This window comes from Salminus brasiliensis, chromosome 4 (genome assembly GCF_030463535.1).
Source record: "Salminus brasiliensis chromosome 4, fSalBra1.hap2, whole genome shotgun sequence".
Lineage (NCBI taxonomy): Eukaryota > Metazoa > Chordata > Actinopteri > Characiformes > Bryconidae > Salminus > Salminus brasiliensis.
This window is the reverse complement of record NC_132881.1, coordinates 6,732,218-6,749,182: the sequence shown is the minus strand read 5'-3', so window position 1 is coordinate 6,749,182 and position 16,965 is coordinate 6,732,218. Positions and strand designations below refer to the sequence as shown.

At 41.6% G+C, this 16,965-nt stretch overlaps 1 protein-coding gene across 3 annotated transcripts in view; it reads left to right on the top strand.

Moving 5' to 3' along the window:
- The window catches only part of macrod2 (mono-ADP ribosylhydrolase 2), a 931,382-nt gene extending 925,148 nt beyond the window's left edge, over positions 1-6,234 (top strand). For 2 of the 3 annotated variants that reach the window (XM_072677422.1, XM_072677421.1), the window contains exons 18-19: positions 3,702-3,776; positions 6,104-6,234. In XM_072677422.1, the coding sequence (XP_072533523.1) occupies positions 3,702-3,776; positions 6,104-6,141 (113 nt within the window). In that variant the 3' untranslated portion in view covers positions 6,142-6,234. The remainder of the gene's footprint in view (positions 1-3,701; positions 3,777-6,103) is intronic. The other variant, XM_072677423.1, reaches the window with a different exon arrangement.
- Positions 6,235-16,965: the final 10,731 nt, after the last annotated feature.

The window sequence follows — 16,965 nt, the reverse complement described above, 5'->3', positions numbered from 1 at the left end:
GCATCCATTTCCAATATACTTTCTATATAAGTCTGTGAAATTAATAAAATATACTTTATATTATATATATATATATATATATATATATATATATGTAATATATATGAATATAACATGTCAATTTGTGTCAATTGTCACTGATATCCAATTATATCACCCTATAGCTGAGGCCTTATTAATAACAGAAGCTCTTGTTAAATAGCATGTTTTGTATTTGATTAAGTTCTCCTCATATACATGTGTTGTTGGTTTTGTTGTTATCCACACATTTTCATGTGAACCTGTAACGATCATTTCACAGGCTTTCGTTAGTTTGTGTTTATTATGATTTATAAATTGACCCTGTCTTACTGTAAAATTAGCTAGCAGATAAGGACTGTCACAAAACAGGCCAAAAAATATCAGTGGGATTTTCACTGAGGCCAATAAGTATGCTGGATCTATACCCTGGTGGATGTTATCGGCTAGCCGATATGTTGTTCATGACCCAACCTAGATAAGGTAGAACCTGGCTGAGGCCTCCCGAGAACTAATTTACCGCAGTGCGTGCTACACAGTAATGGCATATTTCTATCTTTACTAAAAAAATACTGATCTAGGCTTTTCCAAGTTAGATCCAAGATCCAAGTTAGAAATACTGGAAATGAAACATGGCTCAAGCCCACTGCTCATATTTAGAGGAGAAAATGCAGCAGAGGAGCTAATCGTTCGCTAAAGGCTCGGAGCGTGTGTGTGGCATATGGTGCTCGTTCTGGAAAAGACCACAGTTCATCCATAGAAATTATCTTCTTCATTTTAGCAGATGCCTTATTGCACATTATGAATACAGTTAATGGACTATGAGTTCTGTACCGACAGCAAGACAATGGAGCTCTTTTACTAGTTTGACTCTTTTATTTGTTAAAGACTCTAAAGTAGCACTTCACTGCCCATTTTTGTGTGTTTACCTGCAGTGAAACACTCTATTCTTTAACCCTACAGTACTTAAAATGTACAGTAAACACTGTAGGCTTGGTCCAGGATTGGAAAACACTGCTATATACACTTTGATATATATGGAATAAACTTGGCTCTTGGTACAGATCAGCTTTTGGCCATTGCTGTCAAGTACAGAGGGGCTGGTCCAAGGTCAGGGTTTGATGGCACACATAAGAAGACCAGCCAGTTGCAGCGGTCAAGTCTTGAGATGATGGGAGACTCAATCAACACCAGGGTGGCTTCTTTACTATTTATTTATTTATTTATTTAATTCCTTCTGACTGAATAAACCCACCAAGGCATACTTTTGTTGGCCCTAACTGCATTTTCACAAATACTGTATTCGCAACTTTTACCATTGTTATTACCCACTTTAACAGGCCTGTCTAGAGCTGTGTCCGAAACCATGCGCCATTCACTATCCCCTACATGTGAAAATCCAGATCAATATAGAGCACGATTATAGGGAACAGAGTTCCACATGGTAGTGAACGTTATTTGTGTACCAGCAGAGGGCGTAACATATACAGTCTGAACGTCAGCCTTCCTCAGAGAAGCTGGGTGTGACCCTTTAAATCAAATAACACAATGGATTATGGGTATTCTATCTCTGTTTAGTATACATCGTTTGTACGCTATATATATATATATATATGCTGCATTGCGGGATTGTTGTAGTGCTCTGAAAATGCAACACTACAAAAGTAGTGCACTATGTAGTGAAAAGGGCACAGTTTGAGACACTTCCAGTCAGAACAGAACAAAGATATTTGTGAGGAGATTATATAATGAAAAATCCACTTGCATTAGGAATGGGAAAATCGAGTGATAAAATGCGAGAACATTCAGAGAAAATGGGACCCCCTAACACTCTTGCAGGACCCAGTAGACCACCTGAAGTGTCCCTATCCGATAAACAGCCCTTTGAGATCAAACCTGAGAAAAATCACTCTAGCTTCAGATCTGAAAACCTCCACGGTTGTCTCTGTCCCTCCTTCCGCTGTGAGAAGCCCCCTCAACACTGTGGGTCTAAAAGGATGTGAAGCTGATCATGAAGTTCCTGAGAAAAGAAAATGCTGCTGAAGGAGGCCTGTGTTCTCAGAACAGTGCAGTCCAGACCTCAATATCATTAAATATTATTTTTGGATTGCGTAAATGCTGAGAAGTTTGCTGGTGTTCTCAACACAATGGACAGACCACCACGGAGTCCAGACCTCAACATCTGCGACTATGTTTGGAATGGATTGGATAGTGAGAAGCAGAAAATACTGAGTTGTAAGACTAAACTTTGGAGGTGTGGAGAAAACCTGGAATGGAGGCAGTAATAATGGTAAAGAGACCCTCTACCCCATCCATCATTGGTCAAGTTCTGACCACAGGACCACTTTTGAGAATTTGTTATTTCACAGCAGTGAAATGGTTGTGTTCTTGGTGCTGGAATGAGGTATTGCTGGGATTTCACTGCTGGGTAAAGCGTGGGCCCACCACCCCGAAATCTCCAGCCAAGAGCAGCTCTATGAGCAGAGGCTGACCACTGATAAGGCCTAAAGGTGGCAAATACAAGCTGTGCATCAGCAGGTGGGCTCCAGATCTGTAACCGTATACCAGCAGAGTGAACCTACAAGATTTCTAATAAAGCAGCAGTCAAGTAAACAATTGGAAATATGAGGGCATGAGTGTGTCAGTACTTCACGTTGGATTCCTTACTGTCTATATGCATTGAAGAACCTCAGAAAAGCAATATAATGGAGCACCGCGAGACAACAGGGTTGTACAGGATTTACAGGGTCATAAAGAGAAGTGAAGGAAATGAAATTAGAATTTTTGCAGGAAGGTATATGCAGTGAAACACACTCATACGTCTCCGGAAATAAGGCAGGCGTATCCCAGGCGTCCGCACATTCGATTGTGGGTAAATGCCTTCATTTTCAGACAAAACTCTGGATCCTTCTACGAGGTTGGCGAGACAGCATGGGGGAAGCCGTTTTGCTCTCGGCCACGACTAGTCCGACATCGACCGGCATCGTCTAAAATTCACAAACCAGGTGGTTTCTCATGATAGCATGTCAAAATATGGGAATTATGGTCTGGAACAGTTCAGATTGTTGGAGACCATCTCTCTAAAGTTAGCAGGTTTGATTTGGACAGTGCTGTTCTTTTGAGGGTGCAGTCTTTTATTCACTTGTTCATAGCATTTCTGCGTTTGTACTGCATGCAGCCTCCTTGAAGGCCCAATGAAAGCCTTTTCTATTCCCTATAATGTTTAATATACATGTTAAATAAAACGAAAGAAAAGTGCTCGGTGTGAGCCTTCATTGCTCCAGGCACTGCCGATAGCATGTTTAAGAGGAAAAGTTGGGGAAGCAACATGACGTCCACCCGGTGCTTTCTAACTTTTAATTCTCCTGTTCAGCTCCAGTACTGCATTGTTAACTTCTGGCTTCTTCTTCTTCTTCTTCTTCTTCTTCTTCTTCTTCTTCCTTTTCTTTCTATTCTTCCATTTAATCTTCATCTCTTCACTTTTCCTCTTCATGTTCTTCTCCTTTTCTGTTTGTTACTATCTTCATCCTCCTCCTTCTTCATGTTCCTTTTCTGTTTCTCCTCCTCCTGCTGCTGTCTGTTTTCCTCTCCATCTACCTGCACTTTATATTTCTCCTTCTGCTTCATATTCCTCTCCTCCTCCTGGTTCTTCTTCCTGTTTTTCTGCCTCTCTTTCTCAATAGTGGAAGTGAAAAGTCAGGACGGGATCCCTCCAGAACCAAACCAAGCAACTCAAGCAGACAGCAGTCAGCCCAAAGGTGAATTTATTTAGAATAATAAAGTTGCTGCACGAATAAATAAGAGATAGGCTTCAATAAATGACTCCATTGCATTCATCATTCAGCTCTATCTCCATGTATCTATCTGTCAATATCTCCATGTCTCTCTGTCTCTCTGTCTGTCTGTCTGTCTGTCTAACAACCTGACAATATGTTATGGAGTTTGATGGACAACTACGCTCTCATAGAATCTACTATTTATAGTCCGGGCACCAGACTGTGCCAGTATATTTGTTTGCCATTACAGGCTGAAATTGCTCTGTTCATTCAGCTCGTCTGTCATTCTGAAGGTTTGCCTAGTGGGTGGGAGCGCTGGTGATTGGCTTGCCCCGGCACAGTTTACTGTTTTGTCTTTTCCAATGCATCTGATTCAGTTCCGTAAGTTGTTTTGTTAAATCTGTAACTATATATATAAAGCAGAAGGAACTGTAGATGGAGACTGAGTTCCTGTCCACCAACATCAACGTTCTTCGTTATGTCCAGACAGAACACAGCATTGTGGATTTATTAGGCAACAAGTGAAGAGTCAGTTCTTGAAGTTGATGGGTTGGAAGCGGGAAAAACAGACAAGCTTAAGAATCAATGCCATTTTGACAAAGGCCTAGCTGCGATGGCTAGATCACTGGGAGCATTAGAGCATCTCCAAAACATCAGGCATGAAAATAGTCTGTCAGTGTGGACCATGTCCTCCTAGCGTCTACATACTTTGCAAACATCTAGAGAAAGTGCACACTTTGTCCTGCTGGTTGGTGCATTGTTTTCTATTTACTGTAGTTCTGTTATCATCCACATTTCCTAATATTTTGGCTCAGATGGATTATGCATTTTGAGCAGTATGACCTATTAAAGTGCACATGCTCATGTTCATTGAGTTACATAAGGCCTTAATGTAATTCCAGCTACTGTGAAACTGTAAAACTCTCAGCAGCATCTCAGCAACGTCTCTGCAGTGAAGCATTTGAATACATTCAGTAGATTAACAGGAGGCTATTAATTAACTGCATAAATATAACATTTATAATCTGCTATCTATAATTCAGAAGATCACTTTATTAACTTTAACAAGTTCAGATCTGTAGACATTCACCTGAGAAATCACTGATCATCAAACAGCTCTAACACAGACCACCTAAACATCCTCAATCAGCTGCTATAGGCCTACTACAGACACCAGTCTGGAACTGGAGCTTTACTGGATTAGGCTGAGATTTAGGGGTCGTGGTGAGGGTTGGGATTAGGGTTGAGTAGAGCTCAATTAGGGACAGGGTTAGGTTTTGGGTAAGGCTTCATATCACAATGTATTATTAGAGTACAGTTTCCTAGATGTTGCACTGCGTTGAGCTTGCACTGTCAAATTATGTGGCTAATTTTGTTAGCATTTTGATTTCAGGAACAAATCCTGAAGTATAAGGACTTGACTATTAATTGTTCTTCTTTTCTAAAGCTCTAAATTCTCCAGAAGTCACCTGAGATAACCTAGAAACTATAAGAGTGACATTTTACCAATCATGCACTAATAAAATGTGAATTTATGTTGTAATCTGTTTTTACAAGGGTTTAAAATGTTTTTATGTAATTATATGTAACTATATGTAATTAACTGTAACTATAACTCACTTTCTTTGGAGCCAATGGAAGAAAATATTTTATTCCAAGTCATTTTGAAGAATTTCTATTGGTCAGCTCATCATAAGAATTGTGTTAAGAATAAGAATGTAAAGAAGGTTTTTGAACAACATTGACTTGTATTATATATAATTATTAGCAATTTCCTAGTGTATACTCACAGGAGATTTATACAGATGAGCAAATTCATAATAATTCATACGAATAAACCTTTTTATGTAATTAATATTCCACTTAGAAGTATTCTAAGAATTAAAAAGAAATAACTTAACTAACCACCAGTATGTGTGTGTTGTTTCTGGACAATGAACCAATCTTTTGGGGTTTTTCTGTTGGCTGGTTGTCCAGAAAAAAACATAGAAGTAAATTAGAATGAAAGAAATTTACAAGGTTCCAAACATCCTATAACCACCCGGCCTTTGTCTGAAGCTCTTATCCAGAGCCCCTTACATCTGAATAATGCTGCACAGGTTGGCTACACAGAATGTAGTGCTATGAGTCATGACCAAGGACCAATAGGATTGGCCCGTATTGGTCTAGTGTTGGATGATTGCCTGACTGTAGTTATCCACTACACCACACCAACCACTTTCAGAAACCATTCTCTCTCAGTGTTCAGACTTCTTTCAGCTGGGATTACTCCCTTCAGCTTTCCTTTCTACATGTGTTTTGTCTTTCAGATGGTCCCGCCGATAAAAGTGAGCAGAGGAAGGAATAAGATGACAATCAGCCTCGTAGGTACACGCACCGGCAAACTGTGTGAAGGCGAACATCACACCACTCTCGTTTCCCACACACAGTGGAGTCTACCCAAAAAACACCGAGCGAGGAAGATTCCCATCTGTCCACCCTCCTCCTTCCCTTTTCTTTCTTTCTTGCTTTGCTTTCTTTTCCTTTGAAATCGGGTTAACGTTTAATCTGACCTGTATGAACACAGAGAAATTAGTAGACACGCGTATGTGAACATATCACAGAGAGCATGGGTTTATTAGAGCTTGGGATGGGGGGCAAAGTTTTACCTCACTGAATCGCTGCTCGGTCATTTCTGATCTTCTGGGCATTCTGGTGCTGGATTTAAATTGGTTGAATTGGTTTCTAAGTAAGTTCCTCAAGGTTATGTGGGCCCTTCAATTATCTTACAGTACGTTTCTCAGTGATTGATGATTTGGGTATGAGTTTAGAACTTAGCAGTTGCATATTGACGATGATACAGTACAATAGTTTGATTTGAGATGATTTGAGTTGTGTACTTTTGGCAAATAACACTATAGGGACATGTCAGGAGCCATCTTTAGATTTCCGTCCTGGGGTATGCGTGTGTGAGGATACCAGCTGATGATAAAATGAAAGAAACGTTTTTTTTGGTTGAGTTTAGTTGAGTTCTTAGCTTTGCACCTGGTTTTGAAGTTGTGCATGTGTTGCGTGTGTAGATGTGAGTTTTAACACCAGGTGGAAAGCTGATCTAATACAAATACTTTCATTTGCAAGAAAGCAATCGAAGCGAATCAGCAGAGTGTGATTCGCTTCTTCTTCTTCCTCACGTTCGGATGTTCAAGTGTGTTGCTACACCGTGTGATATTTGATCTAGTTCTGAGAGAGGTCCACGTTTCCGCTGTATTCTGCTTCGAACCACCAAGCCACGCGACGAACGTCTTTTCCCATCTACATCTATCTCATCCTGCTGGGCCACCGATCACTTTTTTTGACCTTCGAGCCGAGCCTCACTTGGCTCACGCGTTTAGAAAAGGAAGAAAATCGAAATTATGACAGCATCCATCCCGTCGGTTCCTTTCCGAGGTGTTAAGGGATTGATTTTCCTCGATGTTTACTCTAATGCATGCCAGCTGATTTTTTTTTTTACACACACAGAGCACCCTCACACACTAGCTCTCAGTATTTTTATTAGACTGTCCCTGTGTTCCAGAAAATCTGCCTTATTTGACACGACGCATCCTACATGTTCACGGAAAGACGGTGGTGGTGCAAATGCAAATACTACATGTGCCGCTTGTGAATGAATTAAATCATATATAAAGTAATGAGTGATAAAAAAAAAAAAAAGAAAACGACTAAGAAAATCCTTGTATTTTTCTTGCGTTCAAGACCTTTTGTTGACGAAGCAAAAAGATATATTTCATTCATTCTGTTCTTAAAGGTTGATTAGTCACTTGAAGTGGTGCCATACTGATATCAGATGAACTTATGCCTTCATGATTTGATGTTTGCTTTGCTATACGACTATGAATAAAGTTTAAAGCATTCTTTCCATGGCCTGAGTGGGTTTTTTTTGTGCGTGTCATTTTTCTTTTTTAACATCTGGAAACTTGGAAAAGTTGGAGGAACAGCGATGCTCGTGGCCCTCGCGTGACCATGCAGTCCTTCAAACATCCGCCCCCGCCTTCCGCAGTCTTTTTAAGAGTAACTCTAGCTTTTTCACTATTTGCTGACTTCCAGATGGCAGTGGGAACCGCACTGAATTCAATTTGATTCCTAATGCAGTTTAAACAATAGACGCAGTGCATAATAATCACAAAACAGCTTCACCTGGGCCCAGGCCCAGACCCTAATTATTGAGCAAGCCAAGGGCAAAAGTAGCAAGGAAAAAATCCAAGAGATGGCATGAGGAACACTGTGAGGAGCCAAGATGAACCTTACTGAAGGCACATCTTCAAACTTGGTGGATTTTTCTTTTCGTTTGTTTGGTTGCTTGCTTGAAGACTTTATAATCTGGAAAGCTACCGAGGAACAAAGTTGGGTCCTTGTTAACGTAAACATGGTAAACCGACCAAACAGCAGGTGACGTTACAGCTGTAGCTTGTCAGATTTGTCTCTATTTTACAGTATTCAACTTTACATATAAGCGTCAGTTAATGTTCAAGCAAATGAAATATTTCACTGTAGACATTGTGACTGCTGGTTCCGAGACCAATTTCACACCAAACCCACACTGGATGACTGTGGCCCATCTGCTGCCCAAGTCATCAGCCACCTTCTGCACCGTTCATTAGTGTTGAGGGACCACTATAGAACCACTGTTCTGACCCGATATTGTTTGGATTGGCATCTCAGCACAGCAAAGACACCAACAAGATATTGCACCATTAAAGGGGTAGTTAGGGACTAAAGCTAATCTTTTTCTTAGCACAGCTCATGTTAGTCATCCTCTAGTCCTTGTTTGGTAGATGATTCCCAACCCAGAAGAGACAGTAAGATGTTGAAAACCCTCTTAGCAAAAATGGTGCACCAACCAAATTAAATCTGAACAGTGTTGGCCCTATGGTGGTCCCTGTCCATCGATGGGCAGGGCTGATAACTTGTGCATAGCAGCAGTTGTAAGCCCAAATAGTGCACCAATATGGGAGGCGTTGGTGTGACTCAGTGTACCTCATTCCTCAGATGATAGGAATGACGATAAAGCCTGACCTGACCTCTTGACATGATGTTTACCATGCATTCTTCTTAACACACCTTTTTGCCCTTAGGCAGCTGGCTGGTGGGATGACTTGTATCCAGATGTTTGGATCATCTTGAATGACAAACAGATCCATGTTTTGTTAGATCAGTGTTACGCAATTGATAATGTCCTGGCTATAGCTGCTGTTCTCCACCCTGAAGGTTGAGCAGGGAACTTAAGTCCTTAAGGACCCAATGCCGGAATGTGTCCTTCTGATGAGATGTGAGGCCAGACGTCTGGACAGCGACTGGGCTTGGAAAATAAGTATTCATCTTCCACTTTCAAGTGGAGTTCTGAGGCACCCTTCTGTGGGAGGGAAATTGCTGTAAATCCAAAGTTATTTCAAGCTAAAAAGGCAAGACTCTGGATTGTAGGCGGACATGGATCCCTAATGAGTATGCTGAGGACAACAGTGATGAGCAAAATCTCCAAAGGATGGCTTGGAAAAGATACTTTTAGAGGACTTAAATGTGCAGCTATAGATTGTGTAATTAGAAACAGGACATTGGGGTTAAATGTATTGTTAGCAATATTAGCAGGATTAAAAGAAAGAGATATACTGTATATTTATACATATTTGACTCTCCATATAAAGGTGATGATTTAGCTTCAATGTCATTTTCTGATGATTATTAATTAGGTCATAATCAATTTACAAATCACTAATTAATAGTGGACTCTAGCTTGACAAATAGTGAGCCCACACTGATCTATACCGCCAAACCTCATACAGAAAAAGACAGATGTGAATATTTTGACTGTGGTTTTTCAACCATTCCACGTTTAAAACAAAACACTGCTTAGCCACAACATTAAGACCACTGACCGATGAAGTAAAAAAAAAAACATTGATTATCTTCATCTACAATGGCATCTGACAAGGGGTGGGATCTATATAGGCAGCAAATGAGCAGTGTTGGAAACATAAGAACCTGAGCCACTTTGACAAAAGCTAGGCTGTGATGGCTAGACAACTAGGTCAGAACATCTCCAAAACATTAGGCAGATCTTGTGTGGTGTTTCCGGTATGCAGTGGTTGGTACCTATCAAAAGTGACCAAGGAAGGACAACCGGACTGAACTGTTTGTCCACCTCTTAAATTACAGGACTTGTTGCAAAGGGTCTGCTGCTAATGTCTTGGTGCTAGATACCACAGGACACCTTCAGAGATCTTGTGAAGTCCACGCCACAATGGGTCAAAACTGTTTTGGTGGCACAAGGAGGATCGACACAATACTAGGCAGGTAGATTTTAATGTTATGGCTGATCAGTAACCATGTGACTTTTTTGGTAAGTGCAGAACCAGCTGGTTACTTATTTAACTTACATAAACTCAGTGTTCTACATGGTTGTATGCTTATGTGGCCAAATGTACATCCTTAGCTCCTGGCAATGCAGTTTACCTTGACTTTTTCAGCATGCTATGTACCATAGTCTTTGTAATTGTCATAAGTATTGATATAACACTTAGAAATGTTAGTTAGTACACATTATTGCTATGTTAGACTATGTACCTATGTATGTCCCTGAACTTTGGTCTATAGGTATTCTACTATATATATATATATATATATATATATATATATATATATATATATATGCTGAATATCTTTTACATTATCATCAATCTTTTACATTAAACCCACCTATTGTCTTTACATCAAAAATATATATTAATAACATTGTAACAAAGCTTTTTACCATTAGCAGATTAGATTACAGCAGATAGATCTTATTATCCATTAAGGAAATTTGCTTTGGACATGGACAGTGCTGCTGCTGCTATACAAAGGTCATTAAAAACAGACTAAGACATACATGCTACATCCTCTGGTAAGTCCATTTCCTTCACAGGAATAACTACAATACTGAATACAGGAATAATTAATGAGTAGATTATATGGGTTAGTTCTTCACACTGGTGTTCTAAACTATCTACTTGATGAGAAAAGCTAGTATGCTCAATGTATAACATGAGAGGTGTTGTCAGTTTGAAGACTATCGCCTCAATAATCTCCTGTAGCGATTTAATGGCAAATGGGACGCAACCTTTTGTTTCTGTTGTCTAATAATTTAATTTAATCATTCAAGCAAGATGAATACCTTTTTTTTTGATGCAATCAACCTTAACATCTTTACTGCAAATGAAAATGTCAGCTATGTTTCCAGCACCAATCATTTCTGAACAATTCAGCAGTAAGTAAAGATTGTTTAAACACTGCCACTTAAACCATAGGCAGCACAATTTATTAGCTGTGTGTTTATATTGTTTGAGTCAAATGAGCTTTCCAACCTAAATACACTCTTAAATGAGGGTTCTTTAAAGCTTCATTAGTAAAAGCAATTATTTTATATTGAACCACGACAACTCAGAGGACCATTTAGAGGACCATGCTTAAATACTCGCTCACCTGGTAAAAGGGGTCTTTGCTTTGGTGGAAACCTTTTGTGGATGGCTCTGCAATCAAACCCACTTTTGCCAATTAGGTTTATTAGCAGAATTTGCTAACTTTCAGCTGTTTGCAATAAACCAATCAAATAAGACCAATTTAAATAGCTCAACACAACTAATATAACAAGTGCTTTCTCCCAATTTAACACAAAATGCCACTTTTAATAACGACTGCAGTCCCAGAATCAAATGCTGCATTAGTGCCATCAGGTGTGCCTGAGATAACACACATCAAATACCTGGACTGGCTCAGGGTTTGTTGACTGTGATGTTACAAATATGAGTCAAGAGAGTTGTCCAACAAGTTAAGAGATCATTGCCTTCACATAGGAGAGGATCCAAAAAAAAAAAAGGGCAAAGCACTGAATGTTCCTAGAGATACAGCGGCAAGCAGAGTTCACAAGTTCAAATGAACTAAACCACCTGGACCTGGCAGAAAGAGTAAGCTATCACCGGCTGCTATGAGATTCCTGAGATGGTAGGTGGGCAGAAACCCTTGAGTGACTGCAAAAGACCTGCTGCAAGATTTGGTGGCTGCAAGATTTGGTGACAATGAGGCCCATACTAAGCACTGAAGGTCTCCTTGCCCATATACCTCTACTGACCCAAAAGCACAAGAAACATTCCATTCTGTTTAGAACCAGATAAATGACCCACAGAAGTTTTGGGATTTTGATCTGTGAAGCGATAAAGCAAAACTGGAACTTTTCGGGGCTACAGATCAGCATGACCAATCATGGCGGTGGCTCTGTGATGCTCTAGGACTAATTTGCTTCCTCTGGCACTGAAAACCTTGTAGCTTGTGGAGGTAAAGATGAATTCAATCCAGTATCAGGAAATCAGGAAAACAGTATGCCTTCTGTGGGGAAGCTATCAGATTTCAAGCTATCAGATCAGGCATCATCAGATTTTCCCACAAGCCTACCTAAAAGTTCCCCAAGGCTTGGTTTGAGAAGAAGTCCTGGAAGATTCTGGAGTGCTCGTCACAGTCGCCTCACTTGAATGCCATAGAAAATCCATAGAAAGGCTGTAGCAGCAGCAAAGCCAAGAATATTAGTGAATTGGAGGGCACTGCCCATGGGGAATGGGCTAAGATTCCTCAGGATTTGCTTAAATCTTGCTGTGTTTGGGAAAGTAAAAGTTCCAGCAATGCTAATGTCAACTAATGTCTTGGTTAAATCAAGTAAACAACTCCCAGGATTGGTACTGCACTGCTGCTGGTGCTATGCACTTGGAAATACAGTAAGTACAACAAGTGTACCATTGTTGAGACGTAGTGCTGATTTGCCCAGTAACTTTCCCTGTAGTTATTAAGTCTATGGTCCTGTGCCTTCAGATCACCAGCCCAGGTTGAGATGCTATAATGAATGCCATTGTCTGTCAGCACATGATTAGATAGTGTGAGCATTTCCTTGTGACCTCGCCTCAAACACTCTTACATAGTACCAATGGTGGCTGTGGACCCAATATGCCATTATCTTACTGGGATCTTTCAACAACCTGAATGATTTGTCACAACTGGTGGTTTTGATGGTAACTACTCCTCAAAACTGCTCGAACACTGCTTGTGTAGCTGTTTTGCTGTTTGCTGTGGAGATCCCTCCAACTTCACGTTTGTATTCTTTGACCTTCCCCATTATGAGACAAGGAAGATCTAGGCCTGCATCACCTCTAATGTTCATACCCCATTAAAACAGGACTTCTCTGATGGCAGCTTAGGATGGAACGTCTAGTAGGATAGACAGTAAATGTAAAGATGCTGCCTTCAGATTTGGGTTAGAACAACTTTTTAGGAGTGCCATGGTCAGAGTGTTAAGCTGATGAACAAGGCATGGGCCTTTTTTCCATGGCCTTTTGTGCTCATTTTTACCAGGGGCTTGTTTGTGTGTGGCTGCTTGTGCTTGTGTGTATGTGTATGTGTGTGTGTGTGTGTTTGTGTGGCAGTAGGAGAGGAATCGATTGCCTTCACACTCGAGTGATCTCCCACTCTCTTCATTTTTACTCGTTCTCTCAATCCCTTCCCTCTTCTTACCATCTTTTCCAATTGCTCCTAGCCCCCCACCTCCCCTTTCTCACTGCATTCCAATTGCTCTCTCTCTCTCCCTCACTCTCACTCTCACACTGAGTCTCTCTTTCTTTCTCTCCAGCTTTACTGGTGTTTGGTTTCCTCATTCAAGCCTCTCCGCTCCTCTCCATGTAATGAAAATACCTTTGATGAAAAATAAAATAACACTTAAGTGGATTAATGCTAGCGCGGGCCGTAAATGCATGAAAAAGCTGAAATGTCCTCGGAGCGTAAATTCAGTTATGTGCCATTTTGCTAGCGTTTGTTTTTTATTTATACTGTCTTTTCAAGCAGGCAGATGTCTACAGGGCAGAGCACAATTCCATTTTATATGAGGAGGGATGAGAGGGAGAAAAAAAAAAGAAAGAGCTAGAGAGAGAGAGAGAGAGAGAGAGAGAGAAAGGGAAAGACAGCGCGAGAGACTTGAACTGTAGTGTGCTACTGCCCCCTCCTGAATGTGCTGGAGCATGGCATACAAAGCAGGCTCATTCAGGCCCTGAACCCAGTCTCCTCCTCCTCCTTTGTGTTACTTATGCAAACCAGAACAGTCTACGAACAGTCTCAGAAAGGAGGCGTGAAATACACTACATGTCCAAATAATTGTGGACACCCCTTCTAAGTGACTTGTAAGGGAAAGCGTTTCGATACTTTACGTTGCACCCATTGCTGGCACATACACAGCTTGTCTAGTCCCTGTAGAGAAGTACTGATGTGCCAATAGAATAGGACTGAAACATGAACCTGTAGGCACCATGCCTAATGCCAAGTGTGGGCTAGAGGGATATCAAGCCCTGCATTAAGCTGTGGAGCAATGACACTGTGTACTGTGTAGTTTGGTATGAGGTGGGGTGGTGATTATCCAACCTCATCCTGACCTCACTAACGCTCTTATTGCAAAATGCAGTTAAATCTTTACAGTAATGCCGGCAAAGTCTAGTAGAAAGCCTTCCCAGGAGAGCAGACACAGTTACTCCAGCAAAAGAAGCATAAACTCTTAATTTTAATAACCTAGAACAACAATGAATGAGCAGGTGTCCCAATACTTTTGTCCATGTAGTGTATGATAGAGATACTGTTAATGTAAATAATAGCGAACTTAAAGGGGCCATAGAAGGGGCTGCCAGCCAGCAGCGAAGCAAAAGCCAGGGAAGCAAGCAGGGATCCAGGCTGGGCCAAAATCTAATGCTTGCTCTCTTCTCTCCATCGAAAACAAACTGGACTACCTGTGTGGCTCCTGTGAGCAGCCGCAGTGCCATTAGGCAGCCACTAAAGGTGGAGCTTAACTTTCCAACCTCCAAAGGAAAATCTAAAAAAGGGGATTCTGCTAGTGACTTGTGGTGGTTTCCTGTTCAAAAACACCTGACCAGGCTATGCTGAATCCTCCAAGTGTGCTGGACCCTGCTCTGTTCTACTGTAGCCTGATACTTTGCCCAACCTGACCCTATGTATAAACTTCAGTCTTACAAGATGGTCCTGTGATGACAACCTGGACCTGAATGTCAACAAGACTGATTTCATTGTTCTGCACAGACCCAGAGGGAGCCGCACTTCAATCATTATCAGTGCCACACTAATGGAAATAGTGAGCAGCTTCAGGGTCTCATCTTACAGATGTCCTCAGACAGTTTCAGCCTAGCAGAGCTAATATTAGTCTTAGATACCTTCTCCTTTTCTTTAGCTCACATAAACCATCTCCTCAACACCCCATTACTCCACACCCATCTTCTCAACATCCCATTACTCCACATCCATATCCCCAATGGTCCATTACTCCACCCGATGTCCTCAACACCAAATTACTCCATCCCTATCACCTTAACATCCCATTACTCCACACCCATCTCCTCAACACCCCATTACTCCATCACTATCTCCTCAACACCCCATTAATACACCCCATCTCCTCAACACCCCATTACTCCATCACTATCTCTTCAACACCCCATTAATACACCCCATCTCCTCAACACCCCATTACTCCATCCCTATCTCCTCAACACCCTATTAATACACCCCATCTCCTCAACATCCCATTACTCCACATCCATATCCCCAATGGCCCATTACTCCACCCCCATCTCCTCAACATCCCATTACTCCATCCCTATCTCCTCAACATGCCATTAGTCCACACCCATCTCCTCAACACCCATTACTCCACACCCATCTCCTCAACATCCCATTACTCCACGCCCATCTCCTCAACACCCATTACTCCACGCCCATCTCCTCAACACCCATTACTCCACAACCATCTCCTCAACACCCATTACTCCACGTCCATCTCCTCAACACCCCATTACTCCATGCCAATCACCTCAGTGACCCATTACTCCACGTCCATCTCCTCAACACCCCATTACTCCATGCCAATCACCTCAATGACCCATTTTTCTATTCACTGTGTATTCACAGGATGTAGTGGACAGATGATGAACCAGGGCAATTCTCACCACCCTCTGAAAAGCCTTGCGGACAGCAGGAGCTGCCATACCAGCCTGGGATGTAGCTGGTCGGTATGTACCGCAGCATGGACCTGTAGTCCCGTGAAGAACTGCAGGGAAGGTGCAGGTTGACTCTCCCCAGCCTCTGCAGGATGTGGAGGCGTTATTGGGTGTTTAGCAGGTGTGCTGGAATGGGGAAACGACTTAGCAGGAACTTGGCCCTCCTGTTTTTGAACACCCCAGGTATAAACAAAACATGTGGCATGGAGAGGCAACTCCTCAATCCATGAGTTTGCTTTAGTATGAGCAGACCCAAATTTTGAGACTGGCTTGAGCAGAGCTCTTGAAGCGTAGCAACGACAGCAGGTATACAGCAATTACGGCAACGGTGGAGGACCTGAAAGGAGCCAAGTGGCAGATGAAGCAGCCGAACATAGTTGGGCAGTTCATAATTAGGCCTGCGCTGTGCATACATTCATCTGTAGCTCGCTCTTCCAAATGCACTCCTTAAATATCTCTTTAAATATCTCAGCGTGGCTGAGGGGCTTTTATGTTCAGTAAGAGCCTATGCAACTTTAATGCGCTGGTAACCTTCTCTTGTTGAGGTCAAACCGCGGGTGATGTTTCTCGTGCAGAGCGAGTAGGCCGCTTCACTTTCAAGGCTTACATTTTGTTCAGCGTTGGGTTTCTGACTGTGCCGGATCACAGAATTTCATAGTGTAGAGCTTCAAGTAGCAGTAATGCCTCCACAGAAACGGCCATTATTACTTTGCTAATGAAGCCGCGGTGTGACAAAAGGCCCTATACATTTTTTAACGTGACTCTTTTCACCCCTTTGAATTAAACAGGCTCTTTAGACGGTTGAAAGTCTTTAGCCTTTAAGACTGATGAGGCTGCATGTCCAGGAGAATCTAGCATCCCTTCTATTTTAGATACCTGAAGGTGCAACCATTTGTTGCTTTCATAGGAAAGCATTGCCAACAGACGGGGACACTGTAGAACAGCTGCATCCTGTGTTAAAAGTAGATCCTAGAGGAACCGTTGGACCTGTGGCGAAACCTCTTGGTTATTTGCTTTGAAGGACCTTCTAGAAAAGGTTTTCAGAAGATAAAGGTTCCTTAAAGGTT